The 23269-nt window shown below is 34.2% G+C and overlaps 1 protein-coding gene across 22 annotated transcripts; it reads left to right on the top strand.

Moving 5' to 3' along the window:
- Positions 1–653: 653 nt before the first annotated feature.
- Positions 654–23184, top strand: LOC117784108. 22 transcript variants are annotated; one of them, XM_034621737.1, is made up of 17 exons: positions 10770–10812; positions 11079–11637; positions 12459–12581; positions 13892–13993; positions 14057–14236; positions 14306–14515; positions 15551–15759; positions 15822–16236; positions 17355–17381; positions 17591–17794; positions 17937–18381; positions 19660–19819; positions 19879–19986; positions 21442–21597; positions 21864–21876; positions 22368–22620; positions 22918–23066. In XM_034621737.1, exons 2-16 carry the CDS (start codon positions 11137–11139, stop codon positions 22374–22376), a joined length of 2862 nt encoding a protein of 953 aa, XP_034477628.1. In that variant the 5' UTR covers positions 10770–10812; positions 11079–11136; the 3' UTR covers positions 22377–22620; positions 22918–23066. The 22 variants fall into 22 exon arrangements, with proteins under 22 accessions (XP_034477637.1, XP_034477628.1, XP_034477630.1 ...); XM_034621739.1 differs by lacking the exon at positions 21864–21876; XM_034621746.1 differs by lacking the exons at positions 10770–10812; positions 22368–22620; positions 22918–23066 and adding an exon at positions 654–809 and having other exon boundaries at positions 11150–11637; positions 21864–22298.
- The last annotated feature ends 85 nt before the right edge of the window (positions 23185–23269 follow it).

Below are 23269 nucleotides of genomic sequence, written 5' to 3'. Positions count from 1 at the left end.
TTACAGTGTAGACCTTACACATTTTCAATTGCCAAAAATGTATAAATATATATTGTAGAATGTTTTTCTTATTATTTTTTACGATATAATTTTGTTTTAAACTTAAACACTTTTCAAAATAAATAAAAATAATAATAATAAATCCACAAATAAGTAAGTTTTTATTTTGTCAAAACACTTTCTTGACTGACTGTTTATATATGTACAAATGTTTTTGTGAGTGTGTCAGTATGTGTGTGTGTATTTGGATTTCAACAAACAACCAAATTTGAATGTTTATCAGCGTGACATTGAAACATTTCAATAATATGTTCACATAACAATATCAGCAAACAAAGCCACTGAATTTTATTCAGACAATTTGATACGAAAATAAATAAATACATTATTATCTCTCTTTTAGTTAATTTTACGACTTTTGTAAAATTCATCACACGTCCAAATCGCCTACCTCTTAGTTTTCGCGCTCCGTCGACGACTGAAGAAATAGCAACAATTTAAATAAAATATATTAATCAAAAATAAATACAAACGAACAAGCTCAAAAAGTACGTTCAAATTCGTAACTAACAGCAACAACAAAATAAATGCAATAAAACATTTCACTACTTTTGTTAATAAGCAATACTAAACGACGTTATTTTTATATAAATCGAAAATAAGCGACAACGTTTTGGTTCACTTTAAACTTTAAGCGTAGACAATTTTTAAAAGTTTACAAATTTCGTGCTTTTTTTTATCAAGTGTAAAAGAATTGTTTGTTAATTTTTATTAGTGGCCTTCGACGAATTAATTGCTACCAAAAAAGTGTGAGTTTATTGTTTTTCACAATTTTTACATATTTCTCTTTTATTTTTATTTGCTTAAGTAAAGAGTACAGTGAAAGCTCGAGGAACGAAAATCTTTTGAATATCTCAAGTAATCTTAAACAGTCTGAAATGTAATTTATTTATTCGCATTTTTTTTTAAAACTAATCTTAAAATAAATTGTATAAACGAAGTTAAACTATGGTTAATTCTCTCAAATTTCATTTCGAATTTAAATGTGAATATTCAACTTAATTGTTCATTTAAGATTTATTACAATTTTTATGTAACCTATATTGTGTTCACTTTCAAAATTTAATTAAAATGTAAGTGTCGAATTCAAATAGTTGACATTGAAAAAGCCAATGAATGTAGAAAAATATTGTAAAATTTTTGATTTGGATTAATTGCAATACAATACAATAGATTATTTGTTCTTTGGAAAACCCTTCAGAAACTATATTTTCCTAAAATTTTTGTACTTTAGGTTGCTTTCACTGTACTTGGTTTACTTTCAACTCTACTGCCCACCCAATGCTCGGTTTTATTTTTGCTTTGGCACCATAAAATGATTGACATACATTCACGTGCAAAACAAGCTCCAAACACCAACACACATACAATATGTACATACGCACACATACACAATATTTATTATTGCTCTACTCCCAGCAAACATTTTCTATCGCCGAAGAGTCGCAGGCGACTCGCCCAGAAGTTTAATTTAATCGCCCGCGATATCGCATTCTAATCGCTTTCTGAACTTCCTTCGGGAGAAAGTGAGCCACTTCCGCGACACTTCTTAGGCGAGTCGCGGAAGAGTCTTCCGAAGTGTCGCGGAAGAGTCTTTCGAAGTATCGCGGAAGAGCCTTCCGGAAGGGTCGCAAAGAGTCTTCCAGAAGTATCGCCTAAGAGACGCCTAAAAGTATCGCAAAAGCGTCGCGCAGAAGACTCGCAGAAGAGTCTCCTTAATATAACCATTAATTTATAATTCTTATTTATACATATTATATAAATATTATTTATTCATAAATGAGAAAGCAAAATTAATTATTCATAGTTTTAAAATTTAAATTAATTAATTTTTTGTTAATTTGGTCCTGTTCATGTACCAAATGCTGCTGACACATCTTATTCATTTCCTCATCGGTAGCCAAAGGAAATTTCTTATGTTCGACGTCTGAAAAATATAAAGAGAAAGATTATTATATAATATGTATAAAATAAACGAAAAGTTATATAGCCCTTACCTTTAATTATGGAAAACAGATAAAACTGTTGGATGCTGGGCTTAGAATTTGTTCCACGCCCTGTCAAACCCAATTCATCGGCTAGTATGGCTTTTAAAACGTATCTTGTAAAAGAATCCTCATGTTTTCCACCATGATTGTGTACATAGGATGTCTAAAATTGGAAATATAAACATCCGTAAATATATATGTATATATATATATATTTTAATGGATTGACTTACCAATAGTCTCGTCTGATTGCAAGACTTCATCATAGTTCCCAAGTTCTGTCATGTTAGTGAAGGATAATTTGGCGCTTCAGCAAGAAACTAAATATTTAATATGTTGCAGATTTAAATCTCTTTTTATGTTAACTTACCGGAAAAAATGTGTTGAGATCTCATATTTATAAAACACGTGTTTTCTGGTACGCACAGCTCACAAGCAAGAATATAAATGCGCAGTGCGCAACGCAAAAGGCTCTGCTAATGACGAAGAAAGAAGGAGAAGTTGTCATCGCCACCGTTATTTTAGGTACTTAATTCATTTCTTCGATATCGATACACAACGTACTATCGCTAAACAGTCGCCTGGAAGATTAAATCTTCTATCAATCTCCCGCGCGACTCCCAGAAGACTCTTTTCGGCGATGCGCGATTGTAAAGTCGCTCAAATGTTTGCAGGGCTGTCACTAACCCATTCTGGAAACACACACATAAATAAATATAATATGTATTCTTATCCAATAAGTGGAAACTTAAGATAAGCTTTAATAAAACTATTAGTAAATATAATATGAAATTATTTTCTTTATAAATTTTATGCAAAAAAAATTAATCAAAAATGTGCTATATTTTATATTCTACACTGCGCAAAATAAAAAAATGAACTCCTTAAACAAAATCTACGTCTTCATTTACAACAATGCAACGCATATTCTGCAAACAACAACGACAACCATCAACAACAAAAACAAAACACTCATAAATGACGTCGCCTCTGGATGAAATGGAATGGTGAGTAAACTCATAAATTAGGCGTAGAAAAGCAACCCTCAAGAGGATGGCTTGGGTTGGGCAATTGGGTGTGTTTTATCTTGTATACCCTGTGTGACTTTGAAACTAGGTTAGAGGCATGCAAGATATGCTTTAAAGATAGGCAAAGGACAAAGGAAAATTATGTTTGCTTTTATCAAGGCTGAAAACAAAAACATTTTTGATACAGGGCATCTGCTAGTCGAGCAATGCCCCGCTATTTTCAATACCAATCTTTTTAACTCCGATGCGACACGCGATTGTTAAAAAAAAGTGCGTGTGTTGTCACAGGAGTGCATAGGGTATATGATAGTCGGGCATACAGGCTTGACAAAAGTATTTAACAAAAACTGAGCTACCAAAAAGTCCTGAAAAGCGTTTTTTGTAAAATAAACTAATATTATTTAACAGTGCAGGGTATTTGCCAGTCGAGTAGACTTCTTTTCTTTATATTTTTTAATATTTGCATAATATAAGCATAGACTTCCCATATTCACACTTTTGAGCATTGTTATTTACGTACTGAGTATCTAACAGTCGAGCATTCTTTCAGTTTTTCGCATTGCCAAGTTGTTGAACTACCCCTAGACTCCCTAGACAAGTGCGTATGTTGTCACATTAGACGACTGCAGGAGCACCCTCTTCCTTTGCCGCTTTCTCAGCACGCCTGACATTCAGTTAACAGCAGTTTTCTCGTTGACAAAGCGCCACATGGAAAGCTCGCTCCAGCTCACACAGCAAGACTCCATCAACTCTCTCTCTCTCTCTCACTCCCTTAAAATGGAAAATCACACCCCCCATAACATAACAGAAGCGAAATGTGTGTCACGGCATCGAAAGTAGACACTGTAAGAGTTTTAAGAGGGAAAAGAGGAATAAATGGCGAACAGAAGAACGCAGAAGTTACCAAATGGGAAATACGCCTACCCTTACCCTGAACGCCAACCCCCAAAGGCAGCTTTCTGCTCAGTAAAGCTCACTCTCACAGTCTTTCTCTCTCTCTCTCTCCTTTTGTTGCTGACTTCAACAAAGATACACGTATTAAATTGTAAACAAATTTAAGGTTTTTGATTGAACTAATGTTTGATTAATGCTATCGTTACTTAGCTTTAATTTATTCATAGTCTACGACTTGATTCGAGGTTGTCCTGACAACTCAACAGCGCGACGGTCAAAACATTTAAACAGAGTTCAAATACCTCAGCTATTAGCTCAAAATATTGCCAGAAAAATATTGGACAGCACAACAAATAAAAGTCTGAAACACACCCAAAATGTTAAAGGAGTGTCTGATAGGGTTGTAGAATAGGCACGAGGGCTCGTCTTTTGGGGGGTTTACCTTGTGCCGAAAAAGAAAATCAATATGTAAACAAATTTCGAAGCCGAAATCAAAGGCAAGTCTGTGTTGAGGAATGCTTATGTGTATGTGAGCCATCCCTTAACCCTTAACCCCTATCAAACAAAGCTCAACCTCAGCTGTAATACTACGAATAATTTACATCAGTTAATGGGTCTTTGTTTCTGTCTTTCTCCCAAATAATAAGTAATACAAATCGATTGAATCGACTGTCTTATTTGTTTACTGTCTGTGTTGACACAGCTATTGTAATAATCGATAACACTAGCTCACAAAGTCAAGTCAGAAACTTAAATATTTCCAAGAAATTTATATACTTTAATTTGGCTCTTAATTTATAATCGAATTTTCTAAAATTAAATAAATAAATAAACCAACAACCTCTTTGTTTATTATGCGTTAGTTTTAAATATTTCAAAGGTAAAAGATGTGCACGGCAAAGCTTTAGGCTATATCTTTTAAATTATGCTTGTTAATCGATATTTTCAATTTACAGGCCGAAAAAATTGTAAAAGCTTGTACATTTAGATATAAAAATGCTGTTTAACTAGACAGTAAAATGTCGTTTTAAATTAGCCTGATAGTATTATTGCATAGTAATTACAGATAAGATATTATCAAGTACACTTTGATATCTTTGAAAATATTGTAAGATTATTAGAAAAAACTTTTTACAGTTAAGACTTTTAGTAAACTTCGAGTAGAATTAAATATATTTAGTTTTGTTTTTAAATCAATAAGCTTTTCGCCAAATGTTGTGTAGACGTTAAAGTAGACTTTAATTACCTTGTATTAACTTTTATTGCCTTCACAACCATTTCAATCATATTCAAGCAAAACCAGCTTTTCTGAAAAAAGCATAAAAATGGAAATTTAGAGATATCTAGAAAACTGTTCGGGTTTGCATTTCACTTGAGAAACAACTGTCGAGGTCAGTTTAGCTGTTAGTCAGTGTAATTGGCCTGGCAGAGTTCTGGGTCTGGGAGACAACAAGCAAAACTTGTTTCAGTTGGCGTGCAAAGTCGAAAGGTCCGAAAGTGTTAATCTGCAGCCGAACTTTGATCACAACACAGCACAACTTGAAACTTGCTTACGAAAAATACTCAACATTGTGTAAAGTTTGACAGATAGAAAGTCGCACAACTTAAATATAATCTGACAGGGTCGTCATCATAAGATTTTCCTCACTTTATTTAATTTTTTGACTCGCAACATTTTAAATTGCAACAAAGGGCGACAACTGTGCGTATGCGTAATGCAACAGTCATTAGTTGTGTGTATGTATTGCGCATACGCCACGTACTCCACACTTATATCCATTTCCGGTTTAAGCGACGCGACGCTGCCTAACGATGATGATGAGAGTATCAAAATGGAGGGTTATCACATCAAGTACAGTGATCACTCGCACACAATGCAAATTCGGCAAAGAAGAAATGAACGGAAACAAAAAACGAATTCAACAACTCAAAATTTTCTTTAAAAAATTTAAATTGAATTAAGAGAACATGAAAACTGACAGAATAAAATAAAAAAATTGTTATTAAATAAACTGCAAATTTAGTTTTACAATTGAAAAATCTTCAATTTAAGTTCATTCTAAATTTAAGTTCATCCTAAATTAGTTTGACTGCACAGATAAGCTTATGCTAGATATTTAAGCTAAAACTAATTAAATAACAATTATTTGTTGTGCATTAACGAGAGACTACTGTAGGAACGACCTCAATTTTGTTTCGATACAAAAGTAAAAGGTCAACTGTGAGGAAAAACAAACTTTGCATGACGTTAATTATTGAGTTTTTAAAAAATCTAAATTGAATTGAAGTTTGTTGTTAATTTTATGCCTTTGTTAAGTGAATAGAATGCGAATTTGTCGATTAGAACTAACGTATTTTAATATGTAGTGAGAGACACAGATAGAGAGAAAGGGAAGCCTTATCAGATTTTATATAGTAATACTACTATTATTATTCAAATGATATCATCAGGTGTCGTAATGCGCTGAAACGTGTGTGTCTATCAATTGACACAATTTATTGACCCATTAACCGGAGGGCAGGTCATTAGCAGGCTTATCAGTTCAAAACCCACTTCGTTGAGGATCTTTACAACGACTTTCACTGATAAGATAACCAACTCACTCCGTCGCTCGCTTTTAGTGAATGAATCAGCTGTCGATAAGTATTCAACAGCAGTTGTTATTACTTTTATCATGTTCGATTTACTGTCCAAATTATTCGCACCTCAATTAAACAAATTGCTGATATTTTTATTATTAGCCAAGTACTTTCATATTAGCCCTCATGCGGGCATGTAAGTTGAAAGGGTTTTTGCGGTTTTAGTTTTTAGCTATCGTTTTACTCAACTTCTATAAATAGAAAGCACAGTAATTCTCAATATGAATGCGCATCTGAATTTAATGAGTTATTTAAACGCTGCAAAAAATTGCATTTTTATCGCGTACCCTCACAGATGGGTATAACAATTTCGTTATGCAATGTAGAGTACAAATTGAACAACATTTAATTTATTTTAACTTTATGTTATTTTATTTAATGTTGATTTATTATTTTATTTTATTTATCCAAAAATACAGATGATTAGCTAAAACTATAATTTAAAGTTTAAAATAAAAAGAATGTTTTAAAATATGAAATTTAAGTTTTAATCTACAAAGTATTTTATTAATTGTAATAGTTCATTTTAAAAATACCTGACCTAAACTCAAAAAATAAAACTAATTTAAAACAAGTGTGAAAGGCTATAGTCGAGATCCCGACCATAGATATCCGTTACTTACTTCAATATATATAAAGTACTTTAAAGAAATTACTAATAAAAACCACTGCATACTTTTGGGTGCTTGCATTGCCTTAATTTTTAATTACTTTGGTTAGCTATTACTGCCGTTCTACTTGTCCGATCTTGTTGCGGTTAAGTAAGATAATAGGTAATATTAATAGATAACGTTAATAACCATAAAAAACTTATTCAGGTCTTATTCAAAATTTTAAAACAAAATTAACCTGCGTTGCGTCAATAAAAATCTGTGTGCCCAATTTAGTTTCTCTATCTCTTATAATCTCTGAGATCAGACACACATGGCTATATCGACTCGGCTGTTGATTGTGATCAAGAATTTATATACTTTATAGGGTCGAAGATGCCTCCTTCTCCCTGTTACATACATTTCAACAAACTCAATATACCATTTTACTTATTTTTAATGTTACGGGTATAAAAATACAGCAAAATATAGAAAAATTGTATCTACGAGCTACTGTAGCAAATAGTTATTAAAAAGTGAGGGTAGTCAGTCTCCAGTATTCTGAAGACTGTCTTATTTGCATTTCGTGTAATATTCCATTCACATGTTGTTCTTTCCATGTGTGAAAACTGAGGGAATGTGCCGCCGAATGAAGTCAGTGTTATTATTTAAGTAAAGTGGTGTAATGAAAAAGTAATGACGTAATGAATCTGTGTATCTTTGTATCTATGTGGCCGCGCATTGAACCCGCAGCTCATGACCTTTTCTAACGGTTCGGCTTGCAATTAAAACGGAATTTTCCTCGAGTCACGCCCCGTTGCAGTCACTGTGACTTAATTACAAACACATTGAAGGTCTAGTTGTGGAAGAGTGGAGGAAATTAAAATCACAGTAATTGATAAGGGCAGATCTAAAACAGACTCTTACAAGAAAACTATTTATTTTTGTTAGTGAGGAAAGAATTGGGAAGAATCGGTCCCATTGTAGCGCCGGTATTTTGTATTTGACAATTAACAGCCAAGAACAATGAAAAACACTCGTTCTTTATTAACATTTGTAAAGATTTATTGGGGCGTGGCAAACGCCCACTTTTGGCAGCTACCCAGAGGTACGAGGAAAAGACAAAAAGCACACGGCATTTTCATCAGTTGCCTTTTGTTCTATGCTTAAAAATATACATGAATACTTGTTGCTCTCGTAATAGCGCCTTCCTCGCACCTCTTCTCCCACCCTTACAACGGGGTCAATAGACGCGACAGCAACAAATCAGGGGAAATTTGCGAGACAAGGGAAATGGGCAAGCAGGCAGTGCCAGCTGAGAGCCAATTTAAGCCAAGTCAAAGTCAACGGCGCAGTAAGAATGCCACAAGTACCAATCACACAGATATAAATATATATATGTACTATATATGCATAATATATACTTTATTTGTAACGTGTTTTTTGTATTCTTAGGGCCAGATCTGATTGTGATCTTTGTTATTTTCTAAGCAAAAGATATTTCTAAATACACATTAAAAATTTCGATAAAATTAAAGTATTTTAAATTTTGTATTATTAAAAAAAAAAATTTTATGTTAAAAGTTATTTTCGATATTTTAGAATTTAGATATTAGAAAATTGTTGTATATTTATTTTTAAAAATAACTGTGCCGCGATAAAAAATCTGTTATATATCTGCCTTTTTGAAAATATTGCCAAGACACTGAAAATGATTTAATAAGCATTTAGCATGCTCTTAAAAATAAAATAATCAGGGACTGTAATTATTTAAAGTTTTGTTGTAAAAATTACAATATAATTGGTTATTTTAATTTTTTTTATTAATTTTTCTACAATATAATGATTAATTTTAAGTTATAATTATAACTCAAAAAACAATCTTTTTTTTTAGCAAAAGAAATAAAACTTAAAACGTAATGATTGTTCCTTGAGTATTTGTGCTCAAAAATTATGATTATTATTGCTCAAAAATAAAACTTAAATTGTCATTTTGATTTTTTATTAATGTACTAAATTATCAATTTATGAGTTTTAATTTTTTGCTGATAAATAATGCTTTTCTTTAAATCCTTATTATTGATCATTATGTTGTAAGTAAGTTAATAAAATCGCTATTTTGTAAGTCATAGTGAAATTACATAGACTTAAGAAAAATCTTGGTGTATTTCACGCTCTATTAAAGTTTCTATGAGTGAACGAGGTTTTCAATTAAAAAAAAAAATACAAAATAAAATACTAGAATCGATTATAAGTATGAAACTATGAATCTGCATCGTTTCATTGTTATTGATATTGTTTTGGCTGACAGCCTCCAAGCGAAACAAATGGCCGATAGTTATAGTCAATAGCTGTAGCCTTGTTAATATCGAACGAAACGTTTGCCAAATTTAAATGAAATTTCATTTGCAGAAGCGAGAGAGAAACACACAAATTGTATAAATATTAACTACAACAAGTGCCAACTACTTGCAGGGGAAAATAGCTGCTAAAACCAAATGCAACCACTCAGTGTCTAAAATGTGGGAAATGCTTTGCTACCCTGTAACAGAAGGAGGCTAAAGAAAGGGTATAACAAGCAGTCATAGTCAATAAGTACAACTATTCACAGAGTGCAGTCTGTTCAAAGTGAATAAATGTTTGTTTTAATCGCTAAATATAATAGAAAATATAGCTTTGGATTCCAAATTCGATTCATTGTATTTGCATTATTTCGGCATTAAATATCTTACGTCATTTCTTTTTCTATGTGTCTACCAAACAAAATGTATTTATTTATTTACAGTGGGAGAGCTTCCTCGTTTTGAATAGCCTATATCTTAATCAGAGATTACTACAGTTTTGTCATAAAGTGTTGAAGAATATAAATTAATAATATGTCAAGATCGTTATGAAAATCTGTTCAATATATTGGGTTGTTCTAAAAGATATATTTATAAAAATTTATTTAATTTTACTCAAATATCACCAAATCGAATACAATATTTGTTATGGTCAAGGGTATGTAGGGTATTTGGGTGTCTCCAAGACCTTATAATGTGAGCTCATTCTTGTTTTGTTTTTTTGTTTTTTTTTTCTGATGTTCTGTCTTTTATTTTCGAACACGTCGCGACCCCAAAAACAATGACGTCAATACTTAGTTCGTCCGCCTTCAGTTCCAGTCCAAAACTTTACACAGTCTCCCTCTCTCTCTGTCTTCCTTTCTCTCTCTGTTTTTCTTACTGCCTCTCTCGCTCTCTAGTCAGAATATGGATACTACACATTAAGATACACAATGTGTTGCAAGCTCTGTGCGTCGGCGCATAAATGTTTAGTTTTTTGTTCTTTGGTGTTTCTGCCTTTCATATACAGATACAATATTATCTGAGAACGTTCCTCACATGAGATACACACGTTATGAACCTGCGAATTGTGTTCAGTTTCATTTCGGTTTGGTTTTTCAACGTTACAATTTTACTTTGAGTTCATCTTCTTATTCTTTTTTTTCCGCATTTTTCTTTAATAAAAGTATATAAAAATTAACAATTTAAGAAATATAATTAAATTTATTCATTAATTTGTAAACGATTTTTGAAATCATTGCTGTGTATGTTTGGTGAACAATTTTTTTTAGTAAGTGCAAGAATTTTCATATTTTCTAAACGAAATGATTTTTTCATATGCTATAAATAGATCTGGGGGGCTTTTCATGGCTACCCAAAGAGATCTCAGACATCTCCGAGATCCCAGAGCCAGTGGCAGATTGTAGCTGTTGTTTTTGTGAAAATACATATATGAATACATACTAGATACTAGCAGTTTACTATATGGGACAACTGTTTCGATTCCCAATTCGATTTCGATAATCTTATTTAACTAATATGTATATCTTCTTTTAGGTTTAACGATGTTTATGATGTTGTCGCTCGCTGGAACAATGTCATGGATAATTGAATAATGGATCTAGCAGATCAAATCGATGACTATATCTGTTCGTTCGAGGGACTTGGTGACTTAACAATGGACTCCCTAGCCATGTTCATATTCTTGTGGGCCGTTTTGGCCCTCTTCTCCGTTTGGCTGTGCAAGCTGCTTTACCATAAGTATCTCAATAAGGGCGCCAATGCATCTGTCAGCGCCAGCAACAGTCGCCAGGGCAGCGTTGCACCAGTCGGTGGTGCCTTAGCCAGCGGTGGTGCAAAGACCGAGAAACGACTCTCGGAGCCACGCGAACTGTTGGCCACCAAAAGCAAAGTCGATGATTTATCCAAACCTCTAACGAGCGGTGGTTCGGCGGGACGTGGACGTTCCAGTGCCTCGCCCATGGGCGGTGGCAGCGGTGGTGCTGGTGGTGCTGCCGGTGCACGACGTCGTATGGTGCGACAAAGCTCCACGGGACCAGAGAATCGCAAGAAACGATATGTGCCACCGCCTTCGAATGTGGTCGGACCCGAAACGGTAAGTTAGAGATTCTTTTCTTCTTTTTTAAGATCCTATACCCTGAAAATGAGTAAAAACAAAATCATTCATCTTAACTATTTTGTTCTTAAAATATGACCATTTTAAGACCAAATTACTAATATAAGGAATATAATTCTAAAAAATATCTGTTCTTAATATAAAAATAAATATCTTAAGTTGTTAGGAAAGCATAAATATGTCATATTTTATTTGGAGCCAAAAATGGTCCCCTGGCGCTTTAGTTAGAATCGCTGCTTCAGTTGAAAGCAAGCTAGGGTTCGAATCCCCAATCTGTCCAGGGAAAAACATTATTGGAGTATCTTTAAAATTATCATGACAGAAAAAATAAAAATATATTTAATAAAACAAGTTAAAAATTTGAAAATAATCCTAATTTTTTTTATAAATTTGAACATATGCCAAATATTATTTTTTTTTGTGTACTTCAATTTTAAAAACATTTATTCTTATAATAAGATGTTGGTCTTATTTAAAATATTTTCAAAACCAAAATGTGTTTTCAAACTTAAAGAATTTTATGTTTTCGACGTATTTTTTTTGACTAAATTCTTTAGTAAACATTTGCATTTATTGTTCTCAATAAACAAACTTAATCGCATCAAGATCAGAAAATATATCGGTAGTTATGGCTGTTTTAAGATCGTCTGATTGTCTGCAGTAAATTAACTACAGTTGCAGTTTTAAAATTCATAGATATCATATTTAGATAAAGTAATGGGGGTCTTTTTGTCGGCCACTCGACTACGGCGTTTCAAAATCCTAAAGTGTGATTTATTTATTTTCATTATAATTTTCAGAGCTCCGTCACCTGGACAAGTCAGGTATTCCGTTGGCTGTACAGCGATCTGGTTATTGTCAACGAACTTCTGATGTCCTGGGTGATTGCCATCAATGATACCCTACGAAAGTCCGTGGAAGAGGTAAGTTCATGGCATGACATCAGCTATAAGACTTGACATCATCATCAACATCAACACGCCCCATTGATTGTCACCTAGTTGTGATGTCATTTGGTACTTTATCTCGTCCATTGAACTCTGTTCTCTGCGTCTCTCTGAACTTGAATTCATCGTCATTCCCCCATCCTCAATGCTACCTTCTCTGCTTCATAAGCTTGTGTATCTGCTCAGCCGTAACCGGCATGAAAAAACGCGTTTTGAGCTCAACTTTTTTATCGCCTTTTGTACGCTGAGTCCGCTCCCCGAACGTAGGCCAAGGTCAGCATTTTGTTTATGACTAAACTCGAGTGCGGTTAGTCATTATCGCAGGTTCTCGTCATTCCGGATTGTTCACATATTTATATGAACTATTTCAATATAATTATCGCTTACGTAATGTTCCCGAAAAAAACAAGAAAGCATTTCCAAAACGCCGGCTTAAAACTGGTTTTGTTCTCTAATGATTTCTCAAGCATTTAGGACAGTAGACCTTTCTACATTTAAAACGGTTTTAATATGGTCAAGTATAAAGTTTGATGCTCTAAGAAGTCAAGTTAATTTATTCAGAAGATTTCTTGAAAATCAAGTTTATTTTACTTCCGCCTTGTTCGAACTGTTTTATTTTTTGAATAATTTCTCAATTTTGGCATTTACATTAGCTTTTTATCTATATATTCTGAAAATTTCATAAGATTTTAGGAATAAGCTCGAATGCTCTACGGTTACTCATATATTCTCTGCTTTAAGAAAAGATTTTTGAATTGAAAAATTTACTCAAATTTTCTGTATTTACTGTAACTTTTTTGTACATATGGTTTAATTTGAGATAAATATTGGTTTTATTTTAGGTATCTTTTAAGCCCAATTATGAGTAAAATGCGGTATATTTATAAATGGAAAGGGAATATTAAAATATATATATTTATATATAATTTATTTGAGCTCGATTACTGTGGCGATAGTTTTAAAGATTGTACCGTATTAAAAGTGAAGTAAGTCATTGTAAGTTTATAATAATAGAAAAACTGTTAAGGAATTAAAAAATGTAATCTTAATTTATGTATTAAATTCGCCTCTTGTACTGTTACGATAGTTAAATCGATAGTAAAGCAGCTAAAGTAGAGAGTGTTTTGTAGTCGAACACTTCATCAAACTATCAACTGACAATAATTATAAAATAATGGAATTAAAAGAGTTTACCTAATTATTAAACTTGTAGTTAGTGAAACGATAGTACTATCGATAGTTGTAGTCTTGGGTATCTCTAACCTTACTATATTCTACAATTGCAGCATGGTGTGGCCGTTGAAGTAGTCCGTGTACTGCCCGATAGTCCAGCTCCAGGTCTGAACAACATCTTCTGTAACTGCGAGGAGCAGAATCCCGCTGAAATGGTGAAATGAACTCAATTTGGTAAAGGACCTTCAACTAAATGAGGTAATTTTTGATAATTACAGCTCATCACCTTTGACTGTGACGCGATGCCGGTGCTGCAGGTGAAGACCTTCAGACAAAAGTCGGGCAAGGTGGAGACATCGCATTATAAGGTCACCGTGTCGCGATTCCGTGCACGCATGTCCATACCCATGAACTACAATACGCTCAAGGGTGAGATGCGTGTCGATGGCTATCCAGACGTAAGATTTTCAAAGATATTACTGAAGATATCACGGAATGTAACTGAAATGAAACTGATTCATTAACAGGTGCGCATTGCGATGAACTCGGTGGGCGCCATCAAGGCCATGGATCAGGATGAGCAACAACTGCAGACGGTTATCAGCGACATATTGACGACGGCACTGCGTGATACCGTCTATCCAGTGGACTTCTCCATCTACTCGACCTGTCCACGTGCCGAAGTGGAGCCTTTGGATCTACCTGTAATCTATCCCGTCCATTATGACTCGCTGGCGGTGAGCGTGTAGAGCAGTGAGAAGCTGTTTCTTCAGCCATTTTGTGTGTGGTTTCCCCTTCTTCTTCTCTGTCTCTCTCCCTCTCTTTATGTGTTTATGTGTGTGTGTTATTATTCAGCATATACTCGACATATACGTCACCCTACTACACAACCTAAATCGGAGAACACTACTGTAAAGTGATGGTTCCCCCTCTCTCTATCTCTTCCTCTTTCAACTGTTCTCCACACAAACAAGAAACAACACTTCTCATTGTTCTTACGCCACACCAACAACTCTTGCTCTCTCACTTGAAAACATTCAGATACATATACTCGTATCGTCTCTCTTGTGTATATCTTTTCATATGTTAGACGTTCTCAGTTATTTTGACTGTTCGTTTTATGAAATTCGCCTTTCGTCCTAATCGCCAGGGCTGCAAACCTAATACAAACTCCGGATAAAAAATTATAAATCTAAAATTTGAAGTTTGTCCTCAATAATTATCGTAAGCAAATTATCATTTGCAGTATTTTGTCGTTGTCTGCCAATTTGCCAAAAATAAGGAAATGAGCTCGGTAAGGTAATTAGGAAAAGGATCTGTTCGAGAACTGATATTGAACGGTCTTGAAACTTGTTTTTTTGAACTTAAATTCGATATTATTAAAAATATAGAACGTTAAATCCGTTTATATTTTTTCAAAATTGGTTTGCAGCTCTGCTTTCCATATCTCACAATGTCCGCATGATTCCGTTACCGTTTCAATTCCTTTCTCTTTCACTCTCTCGTTTTCTCTCGCGCATTGCAATGCCTAAGTAAAAGTTTTCTCTCTTTTTCAGGGCAATCAATACTTTCAATATTATTACAATTTTTAAATCTCCCCCCTCTCTCCATTTTTCCCCCCTTTATGCACCTTGGCTCCATTTGAAACAATTAAAGGCGAATTTCATAAGTTGCAATTTCTACTCTTAAGTGTGTTCTCTTCTGAATCTTTTGAATTCTGTTAATTCCATTCACTTGTCACTCGCTCATTGCATGCTCGGAAAAATACACAGCACAACATGGAGCATCTGGGAGGGGGAATCTTGCGTGACTCTCAGCACATGGTATCCGGTCGTCGGCTGCTGGTGAAGATTGTCAAGGGCGAGGGACTGCGAGATGCCCACGATCCCTATGTGGTCATCGAGATGGACGAGCCAGCCCAAAAGAATCAAACGGGCACTCAACGTGGCAGCAAACCCTACTGGGATGAGCACTTCCTATTGTAGGTCAAACAAATCCCAAATCCTTACCAAACTTATTTGATTTTATTCCATTTCATTTTAGTGAACTCTCCCCACAGTCTGCCGAAATACTATTTGAGGTCTATGACCGTCCAGTGATTGCATCGGATCCACCCAAGTTCCTTGGTCTCGGCCTGGTTGGCATCGATGAGCTGGCCGTGGGTCCGGCCTCCACACAACTGCTCCAGCTGCAGCCACGTCCCTACGAGACACAGCCAGTGGCTGGCGCCATCACCGTGGACTTTGTGTTCATCGAAGGTGCTGAGATTCCCGCCGGCGCTCGTCCAAATCGCCTGAAGGAGGCACTACGCCTCAGCACGCCCGCGATCAATGAGCACATACGCAATGGCGCCGATTTAGCCGATGCGGCTGTCCGTGCTCTTCAGGATGGAGCACTCTCCGGCACAAGTGGAGGACAGCCCAGCAAGAGCACACTGATCATACACAGCGTGCAGCGGGTAAGTGACTTCCAACATCTTCTCGCCATCTTCCGTCTTCCATTTCCCCTTTTCAAAAGTATATATTTAATTTAGATTCCTAGTCCCTTGCAGAGGGCATTGTAACTGTTTTACAACTGAAGTTATGAGTTTTACAAAATTAGACCTGAAAAAATTTTATGTGAATGAATGGGAAAATCCTTGATATACAGGAGTGCCACAGAAATGAAACCAACCAAAAGTTCACCGAAAATCTCCCAAAAAAAAATGGGACGAAAACCAACCTTCGTTTGGTTTGTATTTCTGTGGCACTCCTGATATACTATTTTTCAGGGCTTAAACCTTTATCGAAACCACAACCTTTAACCGGTATTAACCGATTCAAATTGGTAACCGTAACTGAAACCCTAACCCCAAAAAAAGACTTTTTTATACCGACACCGAATTAGTGAAATTATTTAAACCGATATAACCGATATATTCATGTATAAAGGTTAGTTTTGGTTCAGTCAAGCATTTAATTATGTTGCTAAGAGGTAATCATCGTTTTTCAAACGAATTTTGATTTAAAAATTGAATATTTATCTCATTAAACAGATCTTATTTGAAATCAAGAAATCATAAAAACAGTATCCGTTACGAAACCGATAAACCAAGTTTCAAGGAACCGAAAACCCAACTACCGATATAACAAAAATCTTAAGTTAAACCGATATTTGATTGAGTTTGCATCTTGCTATTTTTAGATATGTTATCTTGAAAACAGCAATCACTTTTATTTTCAATTCTTTTTAGAAAATATAAATATCGGCTTTTATTTTTGATCGGAATTTAAAAAAGTTGTGATATTATAAGTAAATTTTCATTTTAATTTAATAATAATCATAGAATCTATTTTTTTTTTTATTTATGCTTGTGTTTTTATACCCGTTACATAAAAAAATGTTAAAGGGTATGTTGTTGATTTTAAATTTTTATAATATAAACTTAAGAAATAATACACCCTGTAAAATCGGTCTACTATATTCTAAACCGGACTCTGCAAGGGTATTAAATCTTCGGCATGCCGAATATAAGCTTTATTTCTTGTTGTTCAACTCCTTTTTTTATTTTCCACTTTTATTTTTGATCCCGTCCAGAACTCGAGCAATCCCAATGCATACAAGGTAATGATTCTGCCATCTTCCTGTTTCCAGTATTTGGTTGATTTCAAATTTATTTAAACTAATCGTATACCGCAAGTCATATGAATACATTAAAATATGTCGAGCTAATCTGAATTTGTTTCCCGTTCTGTTTATTGATCGTTTTGCCTAACCCTGCGCTTCTCTAACCGCACCACAACACAACAACACAACGCCACATCATCCGCCAGGTCGAGATGAATAAAGATGGTCGCATCGAGGTGATCGAAACTCCTACAGCACTCGATAAAGCCGTTGCCGAGGCCTTTGAACGTGCCGCCAACGAGGCAACGGCTAATGTCGAGTCCATCGATACATCGGATCAGGTAGATAGTGGCCTGGTCAATGAAACCGCCAACGAAACAGGTAACCCCAACGAGGAGAGCACCGCCGAGGTGAGTATATTGTTAAACTTGAGTTTCGTTGATTTTTGCAATGCATGGCATGCAGTTTTCAAGGGGAATCCCTTCTACTGTAGTGTTACTTACTCCCAACTCTCCATTCGTTACGATTCCATTGTGATTCCATTACTTGCAGTTTGGCCAGCCAAATGCCGCATCATCCCCCAATGGAAGTAGCTATCACAATAATTACAGCCTTAATGGCAGCAGCAATCTCACCGGACAACCCAATGGCAGCGGCTCCGGTTACAACTCGAATAGCTTGTCCAGAAACGGTGCAACCTTACCATATCCCGGACAGCAGATGGGAGCGGGAGTTGGCGCGGGAATGGGACCGGAGCTGGATGATCGCGGTCGGAGCAAAAAACGTAATTTCTTTGGCACCCTCAAGAAGCGGCTAAGTCGCTCCAAGACACGTACCCTATCGGCCGATCAGCCCAATAATAATCATAAATCAGTCACAAATACAACAACAACAACAACCACAGGAATAACAAGAACAACCACTGGACCCCTCAATGGTGAATCTTCCCGTTCATTATCTGTCGATCGTGCTACTCTGTCTAAAAGCAATTCACTTGGTAATTACCCACAACAGATCACGTGTCTCGAGTCACATCACACACATTAACACCACACCACACCACACCAGACACACACAGCCACACCACACACAACCACACGCACAGCATTTAACTACATGTCCCTAAAATGCTTCAACATTTGTGAATTTTGTGATTATCTGTTTGAATTCATTAACATTTCCAAGACTTCACTTACTCTTTTATCACTTAAAAACACTATATATAGAGTAGCATTTCTCTATGACTAAACAGTTAAAATTAGAACAACAATTTAGAAAGTAACACATATTTGTTTTTCATTTTATCTACAATATTTTTTAAATAATTTTGAATTAAAATGGGTTGAGTATTTACTATGCTATAAATATTAATGGATTAAAAATACAGTTTACTGAAGATTTTAATATTCCTTTTCTGCAATTTCTACTAATTGGGATATTTAGAGTTCCTCTACTAATATTTTTAACCAGTTAAATATACATTTTTATATTTGTAATTACATAATTCAATTAATTCTGCACTTGCATGCTTAAAAAAACTTTTTTTAAGATGAAAATAGTATTATAAAATTATATTTGAAAACTTGAACTAAAATCTTTTTGGAAAAGTTTTAACTCTTTATAGAAAACTGATTTGTTTTAATACTCAACACAGTTAAGAGATTAAGTTCTAGTTATGTTCATATAAACTAATTTGATTCAAAATATCTCATTTCATTTGCCATAATAATTCCAATTGTATGCCTTTGATCAAACCCAAATTATGCACTAAATATATACATACATTCTATATTTATTTCCATTGTATCAACTGTCTGTCATTTTCTTTAAATGTTGTGTATTTATCTATATGCAGTTCTTTGTATTACTCTTTCTCCCATATACTCTCTCTCTATCTACAAACTGAACGCTAACCAACAACACACTCAAATCTAATCTGTATGTATGTTTCCATTTACTCGTATATACCGATTCTTTTACGTATACGTAATATTTTTAATGCTTTCAAAACTGCACATTATTAACGATAAATACAATACACAAAAAACACTATTAAATATTATTTCTTAATAATTTGCATATTTAATTTAATTCATTTTAAACAATTCTTGATTATTATTTTTCTGGTATTTTTGTTTTTCTTTCATTTACTTTCATATGTGCATATAATAAAATTTGGGTGATTTTGTGGGTCTCCACACTGTTTGGCTATGGATATAACACATTTATATATATATACGTATATGATAAAACACTGCAACAACAACAACAACAGGACCCCGCATGGGCATTGGCTCGTCCATGACCGACCACTCACGACGCTCTTCAATTTCAGAATCTTCGGCCATCTCAGGTTTCTCCTCGGCCAGCAACAAAACTTACGTACACGAGGCCTCCACTCTCGTGCTGGAGACAGTCGAGAATGGCGTTAAGCGGTACAGTACAGTAGTCAATCCATAAATGTAACTAGTTACTTATGTACTTATTGTTGCAGTCATTTTGTCGTGCCTCTGGCGATTGCACAAAGACCTCGCTGGCGACGCAAGGGCACCAAGTTGCACATCTACAACGATCACACCTTCATAGCCAAGCATTTGAGCGGGTAAGTGCTCCCTTGTCCCCCTATACTGATTTAAATAGGTGGGAAAACATGAACATATACTAATTTACCCAAATTGACATAAAAAATTAAATAAAACAAGTGTTCGGTTACAGTCGAGCACGCTCGACAGTAGGATACTCCGTACTGAAAGTTGATTTTCGAACGATTGTTCCTATGGCAGCTATATAATATAGGAAACCGATCTGAACCAAATTTGTCCAGGATGTATAACACCAACTAAAATACATATTCTATCAGTTTAGCTAAGATATCTTAAAAAACAAAAAACTTTTTCATACTACAACTTGATTTTCGACTGAGCGTCTCTATGGCAGCTATATGATATAGTGGTCCGATTTGAACCAAATTTAGGCAGGATGTACATTACCAGCTCAGATGTATATTGTGTCAGATTGGTCGAGATATCTCAAAAAACCAAAAAGTTTCTCATGCTAAAACTTCACTTTCGATCTATCGTTCCTATAGCAGCTATATGATATAGAGATCCGATCAAAAAAAAAAACAAACTTGATCTGTGACGGTCTCCAGGAACCTAATTACCATGGTCTCTGAGATCGACGCGGTCAAACAGACGGACAAGGCTCAATCGACTTGGCTTTTGATCCTGATCAAGAATATATATACTTTTGGGGGTCTGTCACGCAGACAATACAATACAATAAAAAAACAAGTAATATATTTGTTTTACTTAAATATTTTTTGATTGTTTTCATCTTTCAATGTGATCTTTTCTCCGATCAACTTAACTTATTAATTTGTTTTGTGGAAAATAGTTTTTTTTGACAAATTAAATGAAGTGGAATATTTCTTAAAATATTAAAATTTAGCAATTTATCACATAAAAGCCTTGAGCAATTTATTTACATTTTGTCACCTTACTGGTAAACGAAACCTTCTATACAGTTTCTGAGGATCTCTTTTTTAAATTCTGAGGCCGAGATGTATTTTAAAAAAAATTATTAAGTCTACTTTTGTTCCTTATTTTCAAAGTTCAAAGTTAAATCTATTGACTAAAATTATAAATCATTTTGAAGAGTGATGCTATAAACCGCGGAACGTCGATATATTGATTTTTACAAGTCGATTTTTTAAATTTTAGCTCAATACCAAATTTTCCAATTGATAATTTTTAAGTATCATAAATTGCTTGCATTTTATATTTTATCAATGTGGTTTTAATTTTTTTTAAACTCCTCGCAAGCGAGTCACATTGTGGTCTAACTAAAATATATTATTTCACTAAAATTTGTAGTGTTTTAATTTTTGTTTCCGTTACTTATAAAATAATTAGTCGTTTGCCTCTCAATATATATCTCAGATGTAATATTTTTTCTTAACAATATTGATATTTAGCAATTTACCATTATTTTTTGAGATTGTTAGTCCATAACTAAACTCCAACTTTGACCTCATTTCAATCCTGTGCAATTACAGAAGCGGCTTACAGTGCTCCATCTGCATGAAGTCCATACCAAGGCGACCGGGCAAGCAGGGCTATGAGTGCCGCGACTGTCAGTTGATCTGCCACAAGCAGTGTCACATAAGGGCGCCACAGGCGTGTCCCAATCCAACAGTACTCTCCATGGAACTGTAAGTACTTACGAGCATAATGTGGGATGTGCCTGTTAACAGTGACGTCTTCGCAATTGTGCTTAGTTATTAGATTATTACGTATTTATTTAATTATTTCATTTATTCATTTGATTATCGTTGATTTGGTGGTCGGCTCTAATACTTACCTAACTAATTTACAAATTTATTTTATTTTTTCTCTTTTCACACACACACACAAACAAACAAAAATCCACACACATATTTATATACAAAATTCCCCCCGAACTCCTACGCAATAATAGAACCTCATTTCCGGTACTCACAGAGCGAGATTTGAACCTAGTTAACTGAAGCAATATATATCTATTTATACTTAAAAATCCAATATAATACTATTCTATCTATTTATTATAAAGTCCGCTAATTGCAGTTTAATTTTTATTACAAGCAATTTTCATTTCTATCGAAAACTTTATTTTTGTTCAGCTTTTCAACTTGCAATTGGCGTCAGAATTACAAAAGAATATGTAGAAAAATTGACTGGCATTTGGTATTTATTTGCGGTATTTCAATGCTATCGCTTGCTTGGCATATACTAACTTGTATTCAATTTATTAACACACAAACACACACACACCAATATACGCACTTACATACTTATATGGATTGCTTATGCAAAACGTTATCATTTCAACAGATTTCTAACATATATTTTAATTTTTCTATTTCACAACAAACAAAACAATACAATAAAAATACTCATACCAAATACCATCTGTCACAATATACTGAAATCATGGAAACAGGATGCCTAATGATCAGTAAAATTTAAGCGCACAAAATAAACTGCAAGTAAAATAAGAGGCAAAAATCAAATATCGGATTAATTCAGCATTTTGTAATTTTGACGCCAAGTGCGAAGAGTGTTTTCCAAAAATACATACATACATTACGTATACATATATGTATTTAATCAGGCAGTCGATAGGCAAGCTTCCCGTCCGGTTGCCACCTGAAGTTGGGGCTTAAGAGTATTGTTATTAACTTAGGAACATATGGGTAAGACTTTCTTTCCACCATTTGCATGGAGTTCCACTTTCGTTAAATGTCATCTTGTTATAAACAAAATTAACACGCAACTTATTCAATTGTTTTAGCATGACAGCTAAATATACAATTTATATTTTATATTTTTTGGATTTAAATTTATCACTCAAAATTTAAACAAAAAATCTTATTGGAGTCTTCTGCTTATTGTACCGCCTGAAAATCCGTTTCGTTTAATGTTCAATATTATTATTCATTAATCTTTCTGTATAAACTTACTAATAATATTATCAATTTCTCTATTCACAGAACGAAACTAAACTCAGCTGCGGCCGATCGTAGCATTAGGAAATTGTAAAAAAAATCTACAATACAACAAGAGAAAACGAATCGAAATAATAATTTTAAATAGTTTGCATTATTAACACTAAGAAAAATGTCGGAAAAATCTGAAAAAAGAATTGAAACTCCCGAACTCAGACAAACGGAAATGCTTGCGCATACGTATTTACAAAATGTATTTATGTATGTTTATGAATCTACTTAATAATATCTTTAATTATGTTATTTATTTTATACACGAGTGCAATATTTTGATTTTGTCTTAAAACTAAATAGTTTTTACTGCAATGCATCAACAAACCGAACCTAATGGAATTTT

This window comes from Drosophila innubila (assembly GCF_004354385.1).
Source record: "Drosophila innubila isolate TH190305 chromosome 2R unlocalized genomic scaffold, UK_Dinn_1.0 1_C_2R, whole genome shotgun sequence".
Classification (NCBI taxonomy): domain Eukaryota; kingdom Metazoa; phylum Arthropoda; class Insecta; order Diptera; family Drosophilidae; genus Drosophila; species Drosophila innubila.
Note: the sequence above shows the minus strand (reverse complement) of the source record. Positions and strands in the feature narration are given on the sequence as shown.